General features: G+C 46.7%; 1 protein-coding gene across 3 annotated transcripts in view; it reads left to right on the top strand.

The window, feature by feature from the left end:
* The first annotated feature begins 210 nt into the window (after positions 1-210).
* The window catches only part of LOC138249706 (sodium-dependent proline transporter-like), a 168546-nt gene continuing 152228 nt past the window's right edge, over positions 211-16528 (top strand). Inside the window, exon 1 of one of the 3 annotated variants that reach the window (XM_069203707.1) lies at positions 211-317. Coding sequence is in view for 2 of the 3 variants with exons in the window: in XM_069203706.1 (XP_069059807.1) it covers positions 613-726 (114 nt within the window). In the remaining variant the exon portion in view is untranslated. The other 2 variants (XM_069203706.1, XM_069203705.1) reach the window with 2 other exon arrangements.

A 16528-nucleotide genomic window follows, 5' to 3' on the forward strand; every position in this document is an offset into this window, starting at 1 on the left:
GATTTTGGATAAAAGGCCAGGACCTGCCGAAGTTAATACACTTGATACTGTCCTACGTGGCAGCTATAAAGCCCCTGCCCTTGAAAGAAAGCCTGCATCCGATGACTACTGCTGGGATTTCATTACACACCTGCCTGTCCTGTCATTGGCTAGTCTGCAGGTTGCCTGCCTCTTTAACTGGCACTGGGCCAGGCCTGGCGGCCGCGGCTTCCCCTTTCCCTCCTGATGCAAGGCTGGCAGCTGTTTATTGAGCCATGGTTACTGTGGAGACGCCCTGCTGACAGAAGGAAGGGGCGGAGCCGCACACCTGGCCCCAGGTAAGCTGTCTGACTCTCACGCATACACTGGGGACTCCTTTCCGAGCTTGTGCCTGGCTCGGCTCTGGGCGTCTGTGCGGCTCGGTTCTGTGCCTGGCTCGGCTCTGGGTGCCTGCGCCTGGCTCGGCTCTGGGTGCCTGCGCCTGGCTCGGCTTCGGCTCTGGGTGTCTGTGCCTGGCTCGGCTCTGGGCGTCTGCGCCTGGCTCGGTTCTGTCCCTGGCTCGGCTCTGTCCCTGGCTCGGCTCGGCTCTGGGCGTCTGCGCGGCTCGGTTCCGTCCCTAGCTCACTCGAGCCCATGAAGCTGCCGCCGGAACAATGGGGCGAAGGGCTGAGAAAGCCCGGGTCCCCGGAGCAGGAAATGCAGGGAGTGGAGCTGGCGGAGGGAGCCGCACCGACCCCGCAAACACCGGTGAGTGATGCCCGGCCCGGGTGCCGGAAGGGGAGAGGTGACTGCAGATGAGGGGCCTCCCAGGGAAGGCATGGGGGCTCCCTCAGAGTTTGTGAGCGAGAGCTTAGGAGGGGGCTGGAGGGCAAAGCGTACTTCCTGGAAAGAGTAACAAAGAGGGCACACACATAGGGGTGAGGAGGAACCCAGGAAGAGACCATGAGGGGCTCCTTGGAGATGTGGTGAGAGGGCGCTTGGGGTCACGTGGGCAAACAGGACCCCTAGAAAGGGTGACAATGAGGGACTTCTTGGAGAGGGTGTGAGGGGGATTCTTGGGGGCAAAGAGGCTCCTGGGAAAAGTGGCACCCAGGGAATGGCTTCTTGAAAGGGGCAACGAGAGGGCACCCGGGGGGATGACCGAGGGACAATGAGGGGGCCCTCATGGGGAAGGGGGTCATAGAGGGTTCCAGGGAGACCTTATCAGAAGGCTCCTGTGATAGGTTATGGGGGGGTCGCATGCTGTGCTATGCCAGGCGTGCATAGCCCACACGGTCCGGGGTATTTCCAGGAACTCCGGTGTTTATAGAGCAGAATTCGGTGTGAAAGGCAGCAGTGTGAAAATAAAACCCTGGGCTGCATGAGCAACTCGCTCGATGGAAGGGGCTTAAGGTGTCAGGAGCTCACAGGTGGTAGAGGAACGGGTGCAGTGGCAGGGCGCTCTGGGCGGGCGAATGAGTGGGCACCAAGTGTATGAACATGTAAAGGCGCCCTTAGAGATATGATGGGCACTGAGTGTGGGCAGCTGAAGTGGTCTATAGTGCGGGAAGGGTGTGGCAGAACCCAGGGCTGCAAACGTGTGGATACCCAGAGATGTCTAATGGTGGGCTGCTGAGTTGGCAAGGTGGTTTTGGGGAATGTTGTGAAAGAAGAAGGCGAGAGGGTTACTCGGAGCGAACTACGGATGGTGACCCGAGTCTAAAGCTGGACCGCGTTTATTGGAAGGAGAATCTGGCTCCATAACACACAATGAGGCTCTTCCCTAAACCCCTAAAAGAATGGCCCTTTTCAGATTGAGTGGGGTGAAACAGGGTTGCTAATGGCGAACTTGATGTCAACTGTGATGGAAAAAGTGCTGTTTTTTTTTTTTTTTTTTTTTTTTTTTTTGTAATTCATATACACAGACTCTTAATGCATTGGTTTCTGCCCATTTTAACTATAGGTAGTCTATTTTTGTTTATGTTCCATGTTCGTAATATAGAATTATTTAATCCGATGAACAGCTATGGACCTTGTGGGTGAAATAAATATATTGATGTTGCATATTTAATACGGAATCTTATGTATTCAGTGGATAGTTTTGTTACTGTTTTTCTGGTCTGTGTATATTTTAGGAGCGCCATCTATAAAATCAATACTTTGATCCCTGCGAACCTGGGATAGAATGTGCGCATGCGCCTGGTTGTGACACGCATGGGCACCTCTGTGAGAAGATGGGCTGAAACCCATGTGCAGCTAATCTGGAGGCTCCTAAAGATGGCTAATGACGAGGCACCCCTAGTAGGCCCATAAGGATGAACGGTGTGGGTAGTTGAGGAGGGCCACCCAAGGCAGAGCCGCTGGCCTTTTCGGAATATGCTCCCAAGATCTGGAACAACATCCCTGTATCCGTAAGGACTACCAGTGACGTATCGAAACTTGAGGGGGTCCCCCTGCAAAGTACATGGAGGGGACCCCCAGACCCAGTCAGGAGCTTCCAAGCCAGGGGCCTGCTGCCTATGCACAGTGTACTGTGCCGAGGGGGGGCTAATGCTATGCTTCTGAGGACCACCCCAATGCTGCTCCAGTTTAGGAAGGAGTTGAAGACTCACCTCGTTAAAGAACACTACATCACAACGCACGAACAGTCCAAACACCTGCAACCACTTGTATTGCTCCTTTACCTTACGCTTGCCTCTGACCTTTACAGCACTCTGATGCCTTTTTAGCTAGATTTGCACTATTCTAGTACCTGCAAACAAGCATACATACATGCCTGGGCAGGCGGTGAGTGTTGTCATGGTTGGAGTAAAATAGGGGAGGTGACCCCCCCCCTAAGTGCACAGGGAGGTGAGGCATTATCAAGTGCCGGTGGGTGGGATGGGCATGAGAGGGGCTATCGGTGGGGCACACAATCCTGAGATCAGGCGGTGTCAATCAGTTAGAAGAAGGTCCTAGTGAAAGAATAGGAGGGTGCAAACAGGAAGAGGCGGGGAGAAGATAAGCGGGTGGTGAGAAGTACATGCAGGTGTCCTACAAACAGCGACACACGAACCGTATCAAGCAACGCCTGAATGTTTTTCCTAAATTCAGCAGTTCTTCGAGTTACACGCTCTCATCTTTCCATAAAAAAGAAATTGTGCAAAACCTTGTGGAAAGCAGCACGAGAATGTGTGCGACACGCCCAAGGCCATAATACAATACATTTTGCACTAAAACAAATACTTGCAAGACAAATCAATGTGCATAGCTTCACTATTTATGTGATGTAGTACAGTGTGCATGCTTAGATCTGGCACGAGCAGCTCTCCACAAGACATTTTGGGCCATATGTACGAACACATTTCCTCATTGACACAGAATGGGAAAAACCCTTTGATACATCTGGCCCTTTGTTACTAATTCTTTAAAATACACATAGAGTAGACTTTGGCTTCACAGAGAGGAGTATCGATTTCTCCTCTGATTGGCTGTTTTGTGTATCATTCCACCCTCTAAGAAGTCCTTCCATTAGATTGAATACAAGGGTATTATACACCCAATAGTATGTGTGTTATTTCCGTAGTATAAGCATAGCCAAAATGCAGCAGAGCACCTTGCGTGGTCAAAGACGACCTTAAAGTCAACAAATAGGAGAGGAAATGGGGTTGTTGATGGGTAAATTACACTCCACCATTGCACTTTTCTTCTACACAAAAAACATTTTTGCCACTTGTTTCTCTGCAGTGGGGCAGCCAGTAGAGCAGGTTTTAATAAATTAAACTGTTTGTGCATGGAACAGATGGAAAAGGCATTTGGGAGTTTACATGTGTATGGGCACTTAAGCCAGACCACTTGCCTTTGCCATTTCTTGTTCATGTCCCGCATGTCTGCAGATGACTTTGCCAGTTTTGTTTTTCGAGACGGACATATATATGTGTTTGTAATTGAGTCTACCAAGGATGTTATTCGATGAAGGGGATGGACTCCGAAGATATCCCATATAACGCAAACGTGTTTGGTTGGCCTAGTTAAATGTTGAATTTTCCCATTGGTTATGTTCCAGTGTATGTGTGTTGGGGGTGAGTGGGATTGCAGGGATGGGCATGCATGTTGCTATCCAAATCTGAGTAAAGGTCCAAGGGTTGTCTTGGTGGGTTGTATTGCAGTGGTGGCGTGTGCCCTTGACCCTCTGTCTAACCTGCGTCAGCTGAGTGTTGGACTATAGTTTTGGGGTCTTGTGTTACATAGCATTATATGCGTACTGCTGCACTTTCCTGGGAGTTTGTCTGGTACTTGTGTGATTAGGTGGAGTGCATCCTTCGATGACTTGCTTTTGATGGGTGTGTTCAGCCAATCCCACAGTGAGTCTACTAGTTGATAATCTGTTCCCTTTCTGGCAGATGGGTTTGGTGTGTTGTCTGAGTCAGAGGGCTCCATGTTGTTTAGGTTATTGATGACGGAAGGACAGCATTGGTATCCACCTCATCTGGTCTCTTAGGGTCCCTTGTATCCTTGTTTCTTGGTTCCTTTTAATTCTGTTACTAAGAACTTGTGTTTTTTATGACTCTCTTGATTTCTCCTCCTCCTGCCACCCTTTGATCGTTTATTGCTTCAATATGGATGAGCATACCAGACGGCAAGTTTTTCTGGTTGTGAAAGACTTACTGCGAGCTTACCAAGAACAGTTCAAATCAATAGAGGGGGTAGAAGTTTTACATGTGGGTTCATCCTACGTCAACAATCAAACCACTGAAATCAGATAGAAGTGCCCACCTCCTGATGGGCCCTTTCAATCTAGTGGGACCCACCCTGGCAACCCTAGATGTTTATTTTTAGAAGATTCAACCACTGTGTTCTCACTCCAGTGAGATGCTTCATCATTAGGTTCTTGCCACATATATTAAAATCGTATCTGGGCGGGCTCAACCTTGTAAGTCCAAGTGAGCAGCTAGGGGGAGGTCAGGTTTGTAGTCACACTTTTCTCAAAGGTCCTGACTGGTGTTCTCACCTGTTGTTTCACCCGGACTCTGCATCTTGATTTTGAACTCATTTACTTGCTTCTTATTCGTGTCTCAGATTGTCAATCTTGTGTTTCTCCCTCCCAGGGAGCGTAGCCTATTAACCATCTCTTTTGATTGGCTGGCTTCTATGTTTCCTCTGCTTGCTTTCAAGCACATTATTTTCTTTTTAGTTCATCACTCCACATGAGTGTATGTGTTTTTCAGCTGTCTCTATTGTGTACTTCCCTCCCACTGCCCTGTGTTGCTCACTGTTGCCGTGTGCTTTTTCCTGCCCATGTGGCACTTGATCTCGTGTTCTCTCTTTATTACTTTCTTGCTCTTGTGCTTCTTCCCCACCTGCTCTATGTTGCCCTCACCCGTTGCTTCTCCTCCCCACCCTGCACTTCGTGTTGTTTCTGCTCTCAATGTTGGGTCACCCAACCTGGACCTCCTTCTGTGTTGCCTGTTGTTTCTCCTCCCCATCCCTGTGCTACTTCTGTCCCTCTTACCTTCTGTATAGCTTTCCCCACACACTTACTCATTCTCTGGCACCCATTCTCTTCCTCCCCACCCTGTGTTGCTCCTCCCAACCCACACTTTAAAGTCTTGTGCGCATTTTAAGGGGTGTGAGCACAAAGCACTACGATCCTGCTGTAATCCCTCTTTGGGCTTCTAAACACACACGGATGTCACATCAGTCACTTTCATTGGTTTGTGGGCTTGCCTTTTAAAATCTGCTTGCTTTCATTAGTAAAAAGCATGCATACGTCATGCCTTTTCTGGTTTTTAGCCCTCCACCAGCGCACCTGACCAACTACTGAAAACATAGGAGGCTCCATGTATTCCATCTGGTTTTAGGACTACTTTTTCTGTTTATTTAGCAGCGCGATCGCGCTCGTTTTTTCCAATTAATGTGGCAAGAAAAGTCTGGTTAGGAGTTTACAACGCTAATAGCTATAACCGGACGAAATGTGAGACCCGTTGCATTGTAAATGCTTGTTTTCCCTTCTGTTTGCCAATTCAACTCTCAATGGCAAGTAGAACAGAAAAAAAAGTCTATCATTTTGCAGGCGTGCATTGACGGTCATGGTAAGCACACCAAAATGACACAGATGGCCACATGATAGCTTTATCTAAAAAAAATGTATATATGGTGCACAGAGCATGGCTAAAAAAACATTGACCAAGCTTATACATCTCAAAGGCGAGACCTATTGGCTTTGACAATGCTTGTTTTCATTGGCTTGCGTTTTGCACCCATCAGTTTAGTCAAAGTGTGGCTCTTGCAGCAACAGATGTCGTGCTATTTTTTTGAGTGTGTGTATTAAAAAGTTTAACAGGCTTTTTTTATCTGGTACATGAGCTGCTTGTTCACCTCTGAAGAGACCACTCTCCATCTATTTATCATGTAAGCACAACCAGGCTAGTGTGAAATATGTTTGCTCCTTGGCTTGCCCTGGTGCTAGTTTGCAATGGATGCTGTTCTGTGTGCCACAATTCACATGCAAGGAAAGTGCATCAAACCACTTTGCCAAGGATTGTGTTTTCTGCTGCTTTCGCGGAGCGCTTCTCTGCCATTGGTGTGGCCTCGTGGCGCACAGTGTTGTGTGTATGAACCGTCACAGGATGCTGTTGAAACTCGCCGGACGCTGTTACCACACACAGCACGTGTGCTCCTGTGCAGAGACACCCTTGCACGCCTCCAAGCAGGCCGCTGCACCGAGCAGGGGCGCTGGGGTGTTTGAAAGAGTGAGTCACTGAAGGATTATCGAGGGTGAGGTCTGATCTTCTGCAAGAGGAATTTGTTCACATCTATGGGAGGAGGCGTCCCGGTATTTATGCTGTTAATTTGTATAAAAAAACTGTGTGCTAAAAAGAAACTCTCAGAATAGAAATGTATTTTAAGAAATGTTGTGATAAACTCAGCGTGCGCCCCACCTTGTAACTATCTGTGGCCTGCGCCGGATATTACGTGTATTTTGTTATCGTGCTTTGTAAAGTCCCTTCCATAAAGGTATACGCAGGCGATGTCTCTGTGAGTTGTCGTATCAGGCGTGGATTCGGATCCAAGTTCTAATCCCAGCTCACCATTTAGCTGCACAGTGTGATCCTGGGAGAATCCCTGAATTTCTGTCCCTCTGTTCCATTGTCTGCCAAATGTCAGAGAGCCTATGCAATGCTTTGTTACAGAATGCTTTAACTGGCTTGAAAAGGCTAGGGGGCTCTGAATGGGCGCGGCCAATGGAGCGCACATATTATGTTTTGGAATAGGCGCGGCCCATATAATGAGTTGCCTAAACAAGTGAACAAGGATCCTTTGCCGTGCCACCCGAGCTGTATTTGGTTTCATCTGTGCGTGTTTTCTGCTAGTGCCCCTAAATACACAGCGGTCCGAGTGCACAAAGAAAGGGTTGAGAGCTGTGACCCTAAGTACAGAGGGGCAGGGGCAGATTAATGGCTGAAAATAACAAAATATTTATGTTTTTTTGGATTTTACCTACAGTTGACTGCATATAAAATAACACCTCAAATGAAAATTAAATGCAACTTAAAAGTGCATTTTTCAGGTAGGAAAGCTTGGTTGGTTAATGCAATTGCTTCAGGTGCCTGTGGATGTGACCGGTCGCTCACTGATTTGAGTCCTGGTGGGTGCACGGGGAAATGGTGACATATATAGTGCTAAAACGCCTAAGCCTGTTACATACAGCACCGTGAAGTGTGAATTTCATTAGTTTAAACAATAAATAACACACAGTATAAGGGTTCATGCACTATAAATTATCTGTAGCAAAATGTGCAAAAAGATTATTTAAATGTTACAGTGCTTTCAAAAGTAAAGTTTTTTAGGAAGACGCTACTAAACCTGGTCTAAACCTTTTTGTATAGGTTTCCAATAAAAAATAAATAAATCCACAAATTCCATATTCTGTCAGTTAAATCGGGTTCTGGCTCCTAGGTAGCTTTTCATTTTGCTGAATAACTAATTTCACATATTTGCATTTCTTTCAGGGACCAGGCATCCTGGAGAGAGGGCATGTGTTTTTTCAGCTGCCTCTCCCATTTTTCACTTCACTGTAGAGTAGAGGCTTCTTTTCTCCCTTCCACTGGGGGAAATCAACCGTTCAGGATTTCCTTTTTTTTTCCAATCATTTTTAATTAAAATGTGTGAGAACACTTCTGATCAAATGATTAAAGCTTCTTAACGTCGTTCCTCTGCCCACTTTCACCTCTGCAAAAATATCCTCCAATAATGAAGATATATACATAAAACAAAACTGAGCTATTGGCTTCACCAGTGCTTTTTAGCTCTGAATGTTAGTCAATATTAGATAAAGGACCTTTTTAAGACGCCCTACCCCCCTCACCCAGTCTGTATGCATATCACCTAATCTCCTTCCTTTCCGTGCCTACATGTTGTTTCTCTGTTTCTCTTTCTCTGTTTGTTTTCAGCATTTTGATGATCGCCTACCACCGATAGGACAGAAAAGGGCCCTGTGTGGCTCTGTACCCCCAGGACCGGCTTTAGGGCGGTGCAGCAGCACCGGGAGCTGGCTTGGATTGGGGGGCGCTGTGTTTAGCAATGATTTATTAAACTTGCTACTTAAAAGCACCTGCTGAAAAATTCCTTGTGCGTCCAGCCTTTAGCAAGCAATTAAAATGTCAAGATACTTCTTGTGATTAATGTTCCTGCTTGGGATATAGATTGGAGTTTTGTCTAGCAGCAGCTTTGACTCGCAATAAAGTAGCGTAGAGGGTTAATATGTCTGCTGCAAAGAACAGAACTATATTTTATTTGGATAGCTGAGTGGATTAGTAAAGCCAGCCTTTAGAAGTGCCTTAAAACAAATGGGGTGTATGTGAAAGGGATGCTTGCTGGGTGGTAGTGAGGGCATCCGAGGAGGTTGTCATGGGGTGGGTGGGCACCAAAAAAGACTGTTGCACAGGGCACCACCAGCACTAAAGCTAGCCCTGTGTACCCCTGACCAGAGTTTCCCATAGTGTGACCTGAGATCAGTGGTGTAACAAAACTTGAGGGGGCCCCCTGGAGCTCGGTCCCCTCCCCCACCCACACTGCGGGGGCTACGAGGGGCCTTTGTTATGCCACTGATGGAGATTCCTTGTGACACAGAATGAGACCCAGACAGGGGCACTGAGGTCTCAAGGGCCACAGCAAGTGCACCCTTCTTTTTCCAGGTGTGAAACAGCTAAGTCACCTCTCTGGGGTGTAGAAGACTGACGGTGGTGGCAGCAACAGATTCAGACAGGTTTTTTTTACCTGTTTTCACTGGGAAGCAGTCTAAACAACGACGGCTGAACAACAAAGGGTGTTGTCCTCGAAAGCCGAACAACACTTTCCTGAACAATGACCTTGTTTTCCTCTGCCTTAACCACGCATGTCTGAACAACGAACATGCATGGTTAAGGCAGAGGAAAATAGACTGGGGATCGGAGAGGACGCGGTCAGGTAATTGGGGCTGGGGTAGGGTTGGGGGGTTGTTTTAGGGATGGGGATAGTTTTAGTTTTTTAGGAGTGAGGTGGGGGTTGGGGTAGCTTTGGGGGTGGGGGATCGGGGGTACTTTTAGGTTTTAGGGGCAGGGTGGGGGGGGTCACGGTAGTTTTAGGGGCAGGGTGGGGGTTGGGGTAGTTTAGGTTTTAGGGGTGGGGGGGGTCACGGTAGTTTTAGGGTTAGGAGCTCGGGGTAGTTTTAGATTTTAGGGGTGGGGGGGTCGGGGTAGTTTTAGGTTTTAGGGGTGGGGATTCAGTGGGGTCGCATGCTGGAACTATGCATGCCTTTACCGGAAATGCCTTTACAATGAAAAATAGTTGTTAAGGCATTTGTGGTGGTCATTAGGGGTAACAACACGGGCGTTGTTCCAACCGCGTTGTTCAGGCATGCTTGGTTCCAGCATGCGTTGTTCAGACGTATATCCGTTTACACTTGTTACCTGTTTCTTAGGATGGGAAGGTACTCAAAGCTCCCACAGCGCTACAAGGACTACCTACTAATGACAATAAGGCACTACACAAAGCTCTTTAACTGGGGCTTTAAGGAGGGTGGGTCCTGCAAAAGTTCAGCACCGGCAGCAATTAAAACAAGCATTGGCTAATCAAATCGATCTAGCCTTTTGGCTTTGCCATTGCAGCATTATTGGCTTTGCAAATGCTTTTATCTATTAGCAAATGCTGTTCAGTGTCAGCAAATGGAAACTAGGGATAGTAATTTGCTGATATATAAGTAAAAATTGATTATTGTTTCAAAGTAACTAAGACAAAAATGCGACTTCAAAAGGAAAATAAAATTTTAATACAGCGTAAAACCACAGATATTAAACCAGTCATACAGTGGTGGGAATCAAATGAGAACTTCTATGGTAGATGATAAACATGAACAGTGAAAAGAACAAAGTTGAGAAAATTATAGGGGGTCTCTCAGCTACTACAAAAAATGTGTGCTTTCGAAGGTCAAACTAACCTTTAACAGTAAAAACCTAGTCATATTTATAAAACAGGAGCATGTGATAGTTGGTAATGCAGTTTGTTAGAAGCACACCTTCGAAAGATCAAGTGGCTCTCCACTTACACTAGCAGGATGGTTCCCCCAAGTCCTGGTCAGCTGCAAATTGGACTACGGCAACGCACTCTAAGAAGCTGCAATCAAGACTACAGAGAATCCAGAACGCAGCAGCCAGACTCATTCTGGACATCCACAGCCACATCTCCGCCCACCTCGGAGACCTCCACTGGCTCCCGGTCGACAAACGCATCACCTTCAAGCTATTTACTCACACCTATAAGGCACTTCACAACATTGGACCAGATGACCTCAGCCACCTCCTGACCTTCTACACCCCGCCAGGCGACTCCAATTCGCCCATCTTGCCCTTGCTGTTTATCCCCAGAATCCAGAAAAGCACAGCTGGAGGAAAATCTTTCTCCTCCCGGGCAGCCTGGACATGGAATACACTCCCTCTCAACCTCAGACAGGCCGCATCTCTAAAGGATCTCAAGACATGGCTCTTCAAATGATCAGCATGCCCACCATTGTGCCTTGAGACCCCAGGGGTGATAAGTTGGGCTTTACAAGTACTGATTGATAAACACTTCATATGTTAACAGAGGCACATGGCAATCTGCACCTTACCACATGACACACCTGAAGCACATGAATTCAGTATACTTTTGAAGAAGGAAGCAACACGTTATCAAAGCAACCAAGGATAGGGGAGGAGAGGGCAGTAACACACAGCATAGGTAGTGTAGGTGATAGCAAGTGAGGGAAGGACAAGAGCAGGGAGTTGTGGGAGGAGGACATAAAATCTGCAGGAGTTTGAGAGCAGATGAAGGAAGGAATGAAACAGAAGGGAGCCGTGGGGTGCTGCCATGAACAACGAACCGCAGAAATATTTACAATTTTTTTTTTTTTTTTAAGTGGAAACACTTACAAGTAGCTAGTTGTGTTGCTTAATCAAACCAGCCCATTAAAAGTCTGTGTTTTAGGTTTTTTGCGAGGAATAAAGGAAGAATTAAAAAAAAAGTAACTTTCTTTTTAGACCAGCTGAGGATGGCACTATGTTAAAACGGATGAGTGATATCATTAACAAGTGGCAAACAAAACCCCCCCAAAAAAGCCCAATGTCTTCGTTTTACAAGTCAGTAAAAGCCTTTCTTCTAACTACATCAAAATAGTTATAATTTTTCTGCATTAGTGGATATGTAATTAGACCAACAATTTCAGAAGTTCTGCCAAGAAGTCGACCTAAGTCAAATACCAGTCAAACGTACTTAATTGGGATAGGAGAGTCGATTTCCCCAAATTCCTTTGGTAGCGGAAGTAACATCACATGCCCCTTGACCTTAATGTCATCACATGAAGTACCATCATATGACACTTGACCATGATTTATCTATTTTTTTTTCTCCAGAAAGACATGACACATGACCCTAACATCACAATTGAGCATTTGCCGTGAATAGCATCATAATGTAACACAAAGTTGCGCTATGCACCACTTTACATTATTTTGTATCAAGGGGGGGGCATTCCGTGCTTGATGCATGGGCCTTCCCACGCAATCACCTGTTTGTTTGGATGGAAATCCCTATCTACAAACATTGGTCGACTTGGATTTGCGCCAAAATCTTATGCCTCCTCAAGGCAGGTATAGGGAAGAGAAATGTTTTAATTTCTTCCTTTTTGCATGTGTGCTGCATTGTACAGCACACATACAAAGTGGCAAACACCTTAAAGCATGGTTTTTGTACTGGAAGGGACTCCTTGCAATACAAAATAAATGCTTCAGAAAATGCACACACTTTGCAGTCTGGCACAAGGGTATGTGCGCTGGTGCATGGGTGCCAAAAGTGCAGAAGCGCACAGAGAGAGGAAAAAATGCACCAGATAATGTTAGATGTGGCACATATTTCTCCCCCCCCCCCTTAATGGATGGCAGCACAGCAACCTTGATGCAGTGTTGCCTTGTGTCAAAGACTAATTAATATGTGCTTCAATCACAGCACTGCCTGACTTGAGTCTCACTCACTTTCAATCACACACACGTGTACACATACAGAAACATTTTCTCACACGTCTGCACGGTCCCTCTTACTTTAAACACACTCTAATTTGCAAGCATGCATACAGCATACATTTAAAGCCAACTTAACTTACCACAGCTGCCGCCAAAGAGCCTAAGTGTCCTTTGTTGTTTATTACCTTAGAGGTGAACAACAGAATATTATTCACTATTCCTATACAGACAGACAGTTAGGAATGCAAAGTCCCCACCCCTGTGTTCTGGGCACTAACTTTCACAACTCTGAGGCCAGAGAGCGGAAAGGAAGGGCCAGAGGTCGCAAGGTGCAAGCCAGGGGTCGCAGTTGCGACCCACTAAATGACGTCCATGAACTGGAATTCCCTAAAAAATATCTTTCTATACCCAAAAAATAAGTGCATCCTGCAAGAGCCATGATGAGCTCAAGGCATTTCTGGCAGGTAACTCCTTCCCTCGCCATGCACCGTTTTTCTTCAATGATTTGACTTGTACTGTTTAATTGATATTTTTATTAACGGCATAAAAGATGTCATGAGTGCCGTAATTTGTGGGCTAATTAGCAGAGCATGGCGAGGGTGCGACTTAGTTACTTTAGGCCGCAAGATAGAGTTATTTCAAATAACTCTAACTATAGCTGCTGAATTTCTCTGGTTTTGTGTAAGTAAATTCAGAACCAAACTCTAATGTCCCTGTAACCTTAGGTTTTTTTTCAGTGAAGTGAATTTCTAAGGTTTTTTAAATTCTATTTCCTAACTATAACGTCTCTGTAACCATTGGTTTATTTTTTCAGTGAATTTCTATGGTTTAAAAAAAATATATATATTTTGTATTTATTTATTTTTTACGTAAAGTAATTTTCATTACTATACGTTAATCGAACCACCACCGCGCATGGCCTCTGACCTTTGCCCATGCGTGCGGCACCTTCAGTGTGCACGGAGGGGGTTGCTGCAGGGCCTGGCCTGTGGCCAACCACCCACCCCCACACTGCTTATAGCCTTTGGCCGTGCATACTGGGAGTTGGCCTCAGGGCCTTTCTCTCCGAGTGTGGGAAGAGTAGTGAGAGGGCGTCTCTGGGTGTGAGTGTCTCTGTGAGAGTGGGTGTGCGAGGGTCTTCGTTGGTGTGAGAGTGTGTGATTGCGCTCTAATAGATGAAAGCTGTATTCACCTATATGAAGGATTTGATATCATTTTTCAAATGGAATTGCGGAGTAAACACAGTGCTTAATTTGTGCTTGTTATTCCTGGTGCGGAGCACCGGCACTTATTTTTGAGGGCTGGTGCTTAGTCTTCTGCCTCAAGCACTTGCTGCGAGCAAAAGACATGAAGTGGGAGGAATCGAAAAACGAAAAAGCGTCACAATGGGAGTAAGCAGAAAGCTGCAAAAGGGAGCTGAAGGGGAAGGGAGTTGCTTTAAAAGGATTGAAGAGGCCCGAGATGGCTTCAGTATTACGCAGCCTCAGTATTCCGTGTTTGGACATTTAATTGCAGCAGCTGTGTGTTTAAGAGGATGTCTTTGGGCACCGGCACCTTTTTGTTTACAAATTAAGCACTAAGTAAACACACTTGATTTACCTTGGCCAAGCCCAGGAGTTGGGATCATTTGTCCTTTCCAGAAGTGGAGCTTCAAGTGGGGCACCTGAAATGTTTATATTTGTAAGTGCTTCCTGTTGAGGTTTAATTTCTGTGAAATGAGCACCATGAAGATGGAGCACCATGATCCCATCCCAGGGGCCTGGCCTTATAATCCTATATTTTTAGGGGCCGATTTCAGCCCTTGGGCCCAGCCATGTCACCTGGGTTCCCTCCAGGGCCCAGCCATGTCACTTGGGCACCTAGTCGTCATTGTTGGAGACCGCAGGTGAAGCTCCTACAGTCCCAGCTGGCTCCCGCCTTCTTCGGCAGCCGGCATTGCTGTCACAGACCGGGAGCTGCTAAACATGCAGCTCCCTGTCTGTGACATCAATTGTTTCCTCGGTTTCCCTGCCCACTTGTTTGCTGGCAGGAAAACAGAGGAATCCTCTGCTTCCAACAAGCAAGAGCTGTTTGGCAGTTCTCGCTTGCTGGAACCAGAGTAGTTGCTCTGACTTGGCGGGACCTGTCAAAGCTCCCGCCAAATCACAGCAAACAGCTATGTCCTGGGGGTGCAGCAGGAACAGGCCCTGAGGGGTGGCGGACTCCAGGGCCATGTATGGCTCCATGTGGGGGGGCCGTGCAGCCCCCTTCCAATATTTGTATTTGCCCCGAGCAGGTGGTGGTCTCCAGGGCTTGGGGTCCGCAATGGACCTTGTATCTTCTTTTCTTTTAGTGCCGGGGGAGGTGGCGGTCCCTGGGGCTGCGGGTGGTTCATAGGACCCCCTTTTATATTTTAAACATTTTGCCCCGTGGAGGTGGTGGTGGTCCCTGAGGCGAGGGGGGAGGGGATGGTCAGTGTGGCCCCCCGCATATATTCAAAATAGCCCAAGGGAGGTGGTGGTGCCCGGGATGCAGGGGAGGGGCGTGTGCCCTCCCCTTCCCACTGACTGTTAAATTGATGCCCCAGGGTGGTGGCGCTCCCCGGGGCATAAGCAATCCCAGTAGAGGGTGCACAGCCTCCCTTCCCCTGCTCACTTTTGAATTGAAGCCCCAGGGAGGTGGTGGTCCCCGGGGAATACATGAGCCCACAATGAGGGCCCCGTGCATCCCCTCCTTTATTTTTTTACATGCCCTTGGGACATGGCCCACCCGAAGCATTATTAAAAGAAGCACGGAAGACTGTGCTTGTGTTTTTATTTTTTTATTTTATTTTTTATTTTATTTTTCTGCGAATTTGCGACGTCGCAGATTTGCTGCAAAAATTTTTTTTTTGTACTGACCCCAGTTCCAAAGCTAAGAGGTCAGGATGTCCCTACCCTGCCCCCTTTTATTTTTCTTTCACTCTTTTTCCCAAGATGGCTGCCAACCCTTCCGGGTTGAAGTGTTGGAGTGTTGGCAGCCAATCAGAGTGCTGCAGATCTCTGCACAAGCTCTTATTATTTGCGAAGTCATTGCGGAGGATCTGCGGCCCTAGATATACAAATATGGTTTTCCTTTCATTTCTCTCAAATTACTGAACAGATTTACACCAAATAACACAAAGTGTAATCTTTGTAGAAAAAGCTACCTTTCTGCCAAATTTGGTTTAATTCTGTCCAGCGGTTCGGGCTGTAGTCATGTTCAAAACTACTATAGGAATTAAAATGGAAAACTCACGTTTTTTGATCCCCCCCCCCACCCCTTTTTCTTGACCCCCACTTGAGGATTCACCCCGAAGCTTCCCAAGCGCAACAAGAATCACTGGTACACTTTTTCTGGGAAATTTCAGGAAGATTCGTCAAACTGTGCCAAAGATATAGGCAAGTCAAAAAAACACTTTTTCTATGGAAACATGGTCCTAGCTATAACTACCTACTGGCAAGTGCCAGTAGATATTTAGCACTGTACATTAGGTAGTCTGTGTTAGAAATGTCTCAGCTCTAGTGCAGAGTCAAAATAGGTACACCCAGGTTATATCACTTTTCGGAGGCGCAAGCTGTTATTACGGTTTAAAATAGAAGTCTGTGCCACCGCCCTGCATATTATGAAACCACAGCAATTTCAATCGACTCCTGCAATTCTTTGTAAGTGTCTATGGCTGAACCGGCTGGGATTATTAAAATAACTGTGTGTTACTGACTTTCCATGTCAACTGGTGTATGCAGATTAAGAACTGCTTGATAGGTGGTGACCAGCACTATTTTTCATCTTGGGGAAACCCACTCCCTGCAGCAAATCCATTAAACCGGGTGCCTTACCTGTGAGTCAGACGAGAAACGGGGATAGTGTGCTCAGTGATGGGACACTCTGGATACACTAGATGAGTGCCATATCTGGGCCACCCCATGTCCCGGATTGTGCTTGATGAACACAATTCCAAGGGCAGTTGTTGGGTCTGTCTCACATACTCCTAGTACATTTATTGCCTTGTAGCTACCTCATCAGGGCCTCTTCTCTGCCAACTTGTTGTACGCCTGGTA

This window comes from Pleurodeles waltl, chromosome 8 (genome assembly GCF_031143425.1).
Source record: "Pleurodeles waltl isolate 20211129_DDA chromosome 8, aPleWal1.hap1.20221129, whole genome shotgun sequence".
Classification (NCBI taxonomy): domain Eukaryota; kingdom Metazoa; phylum Chordata; class Amphibia; order Caudata; family Salamandridae; genus Pleurodeles; species Pleurodeles waltl.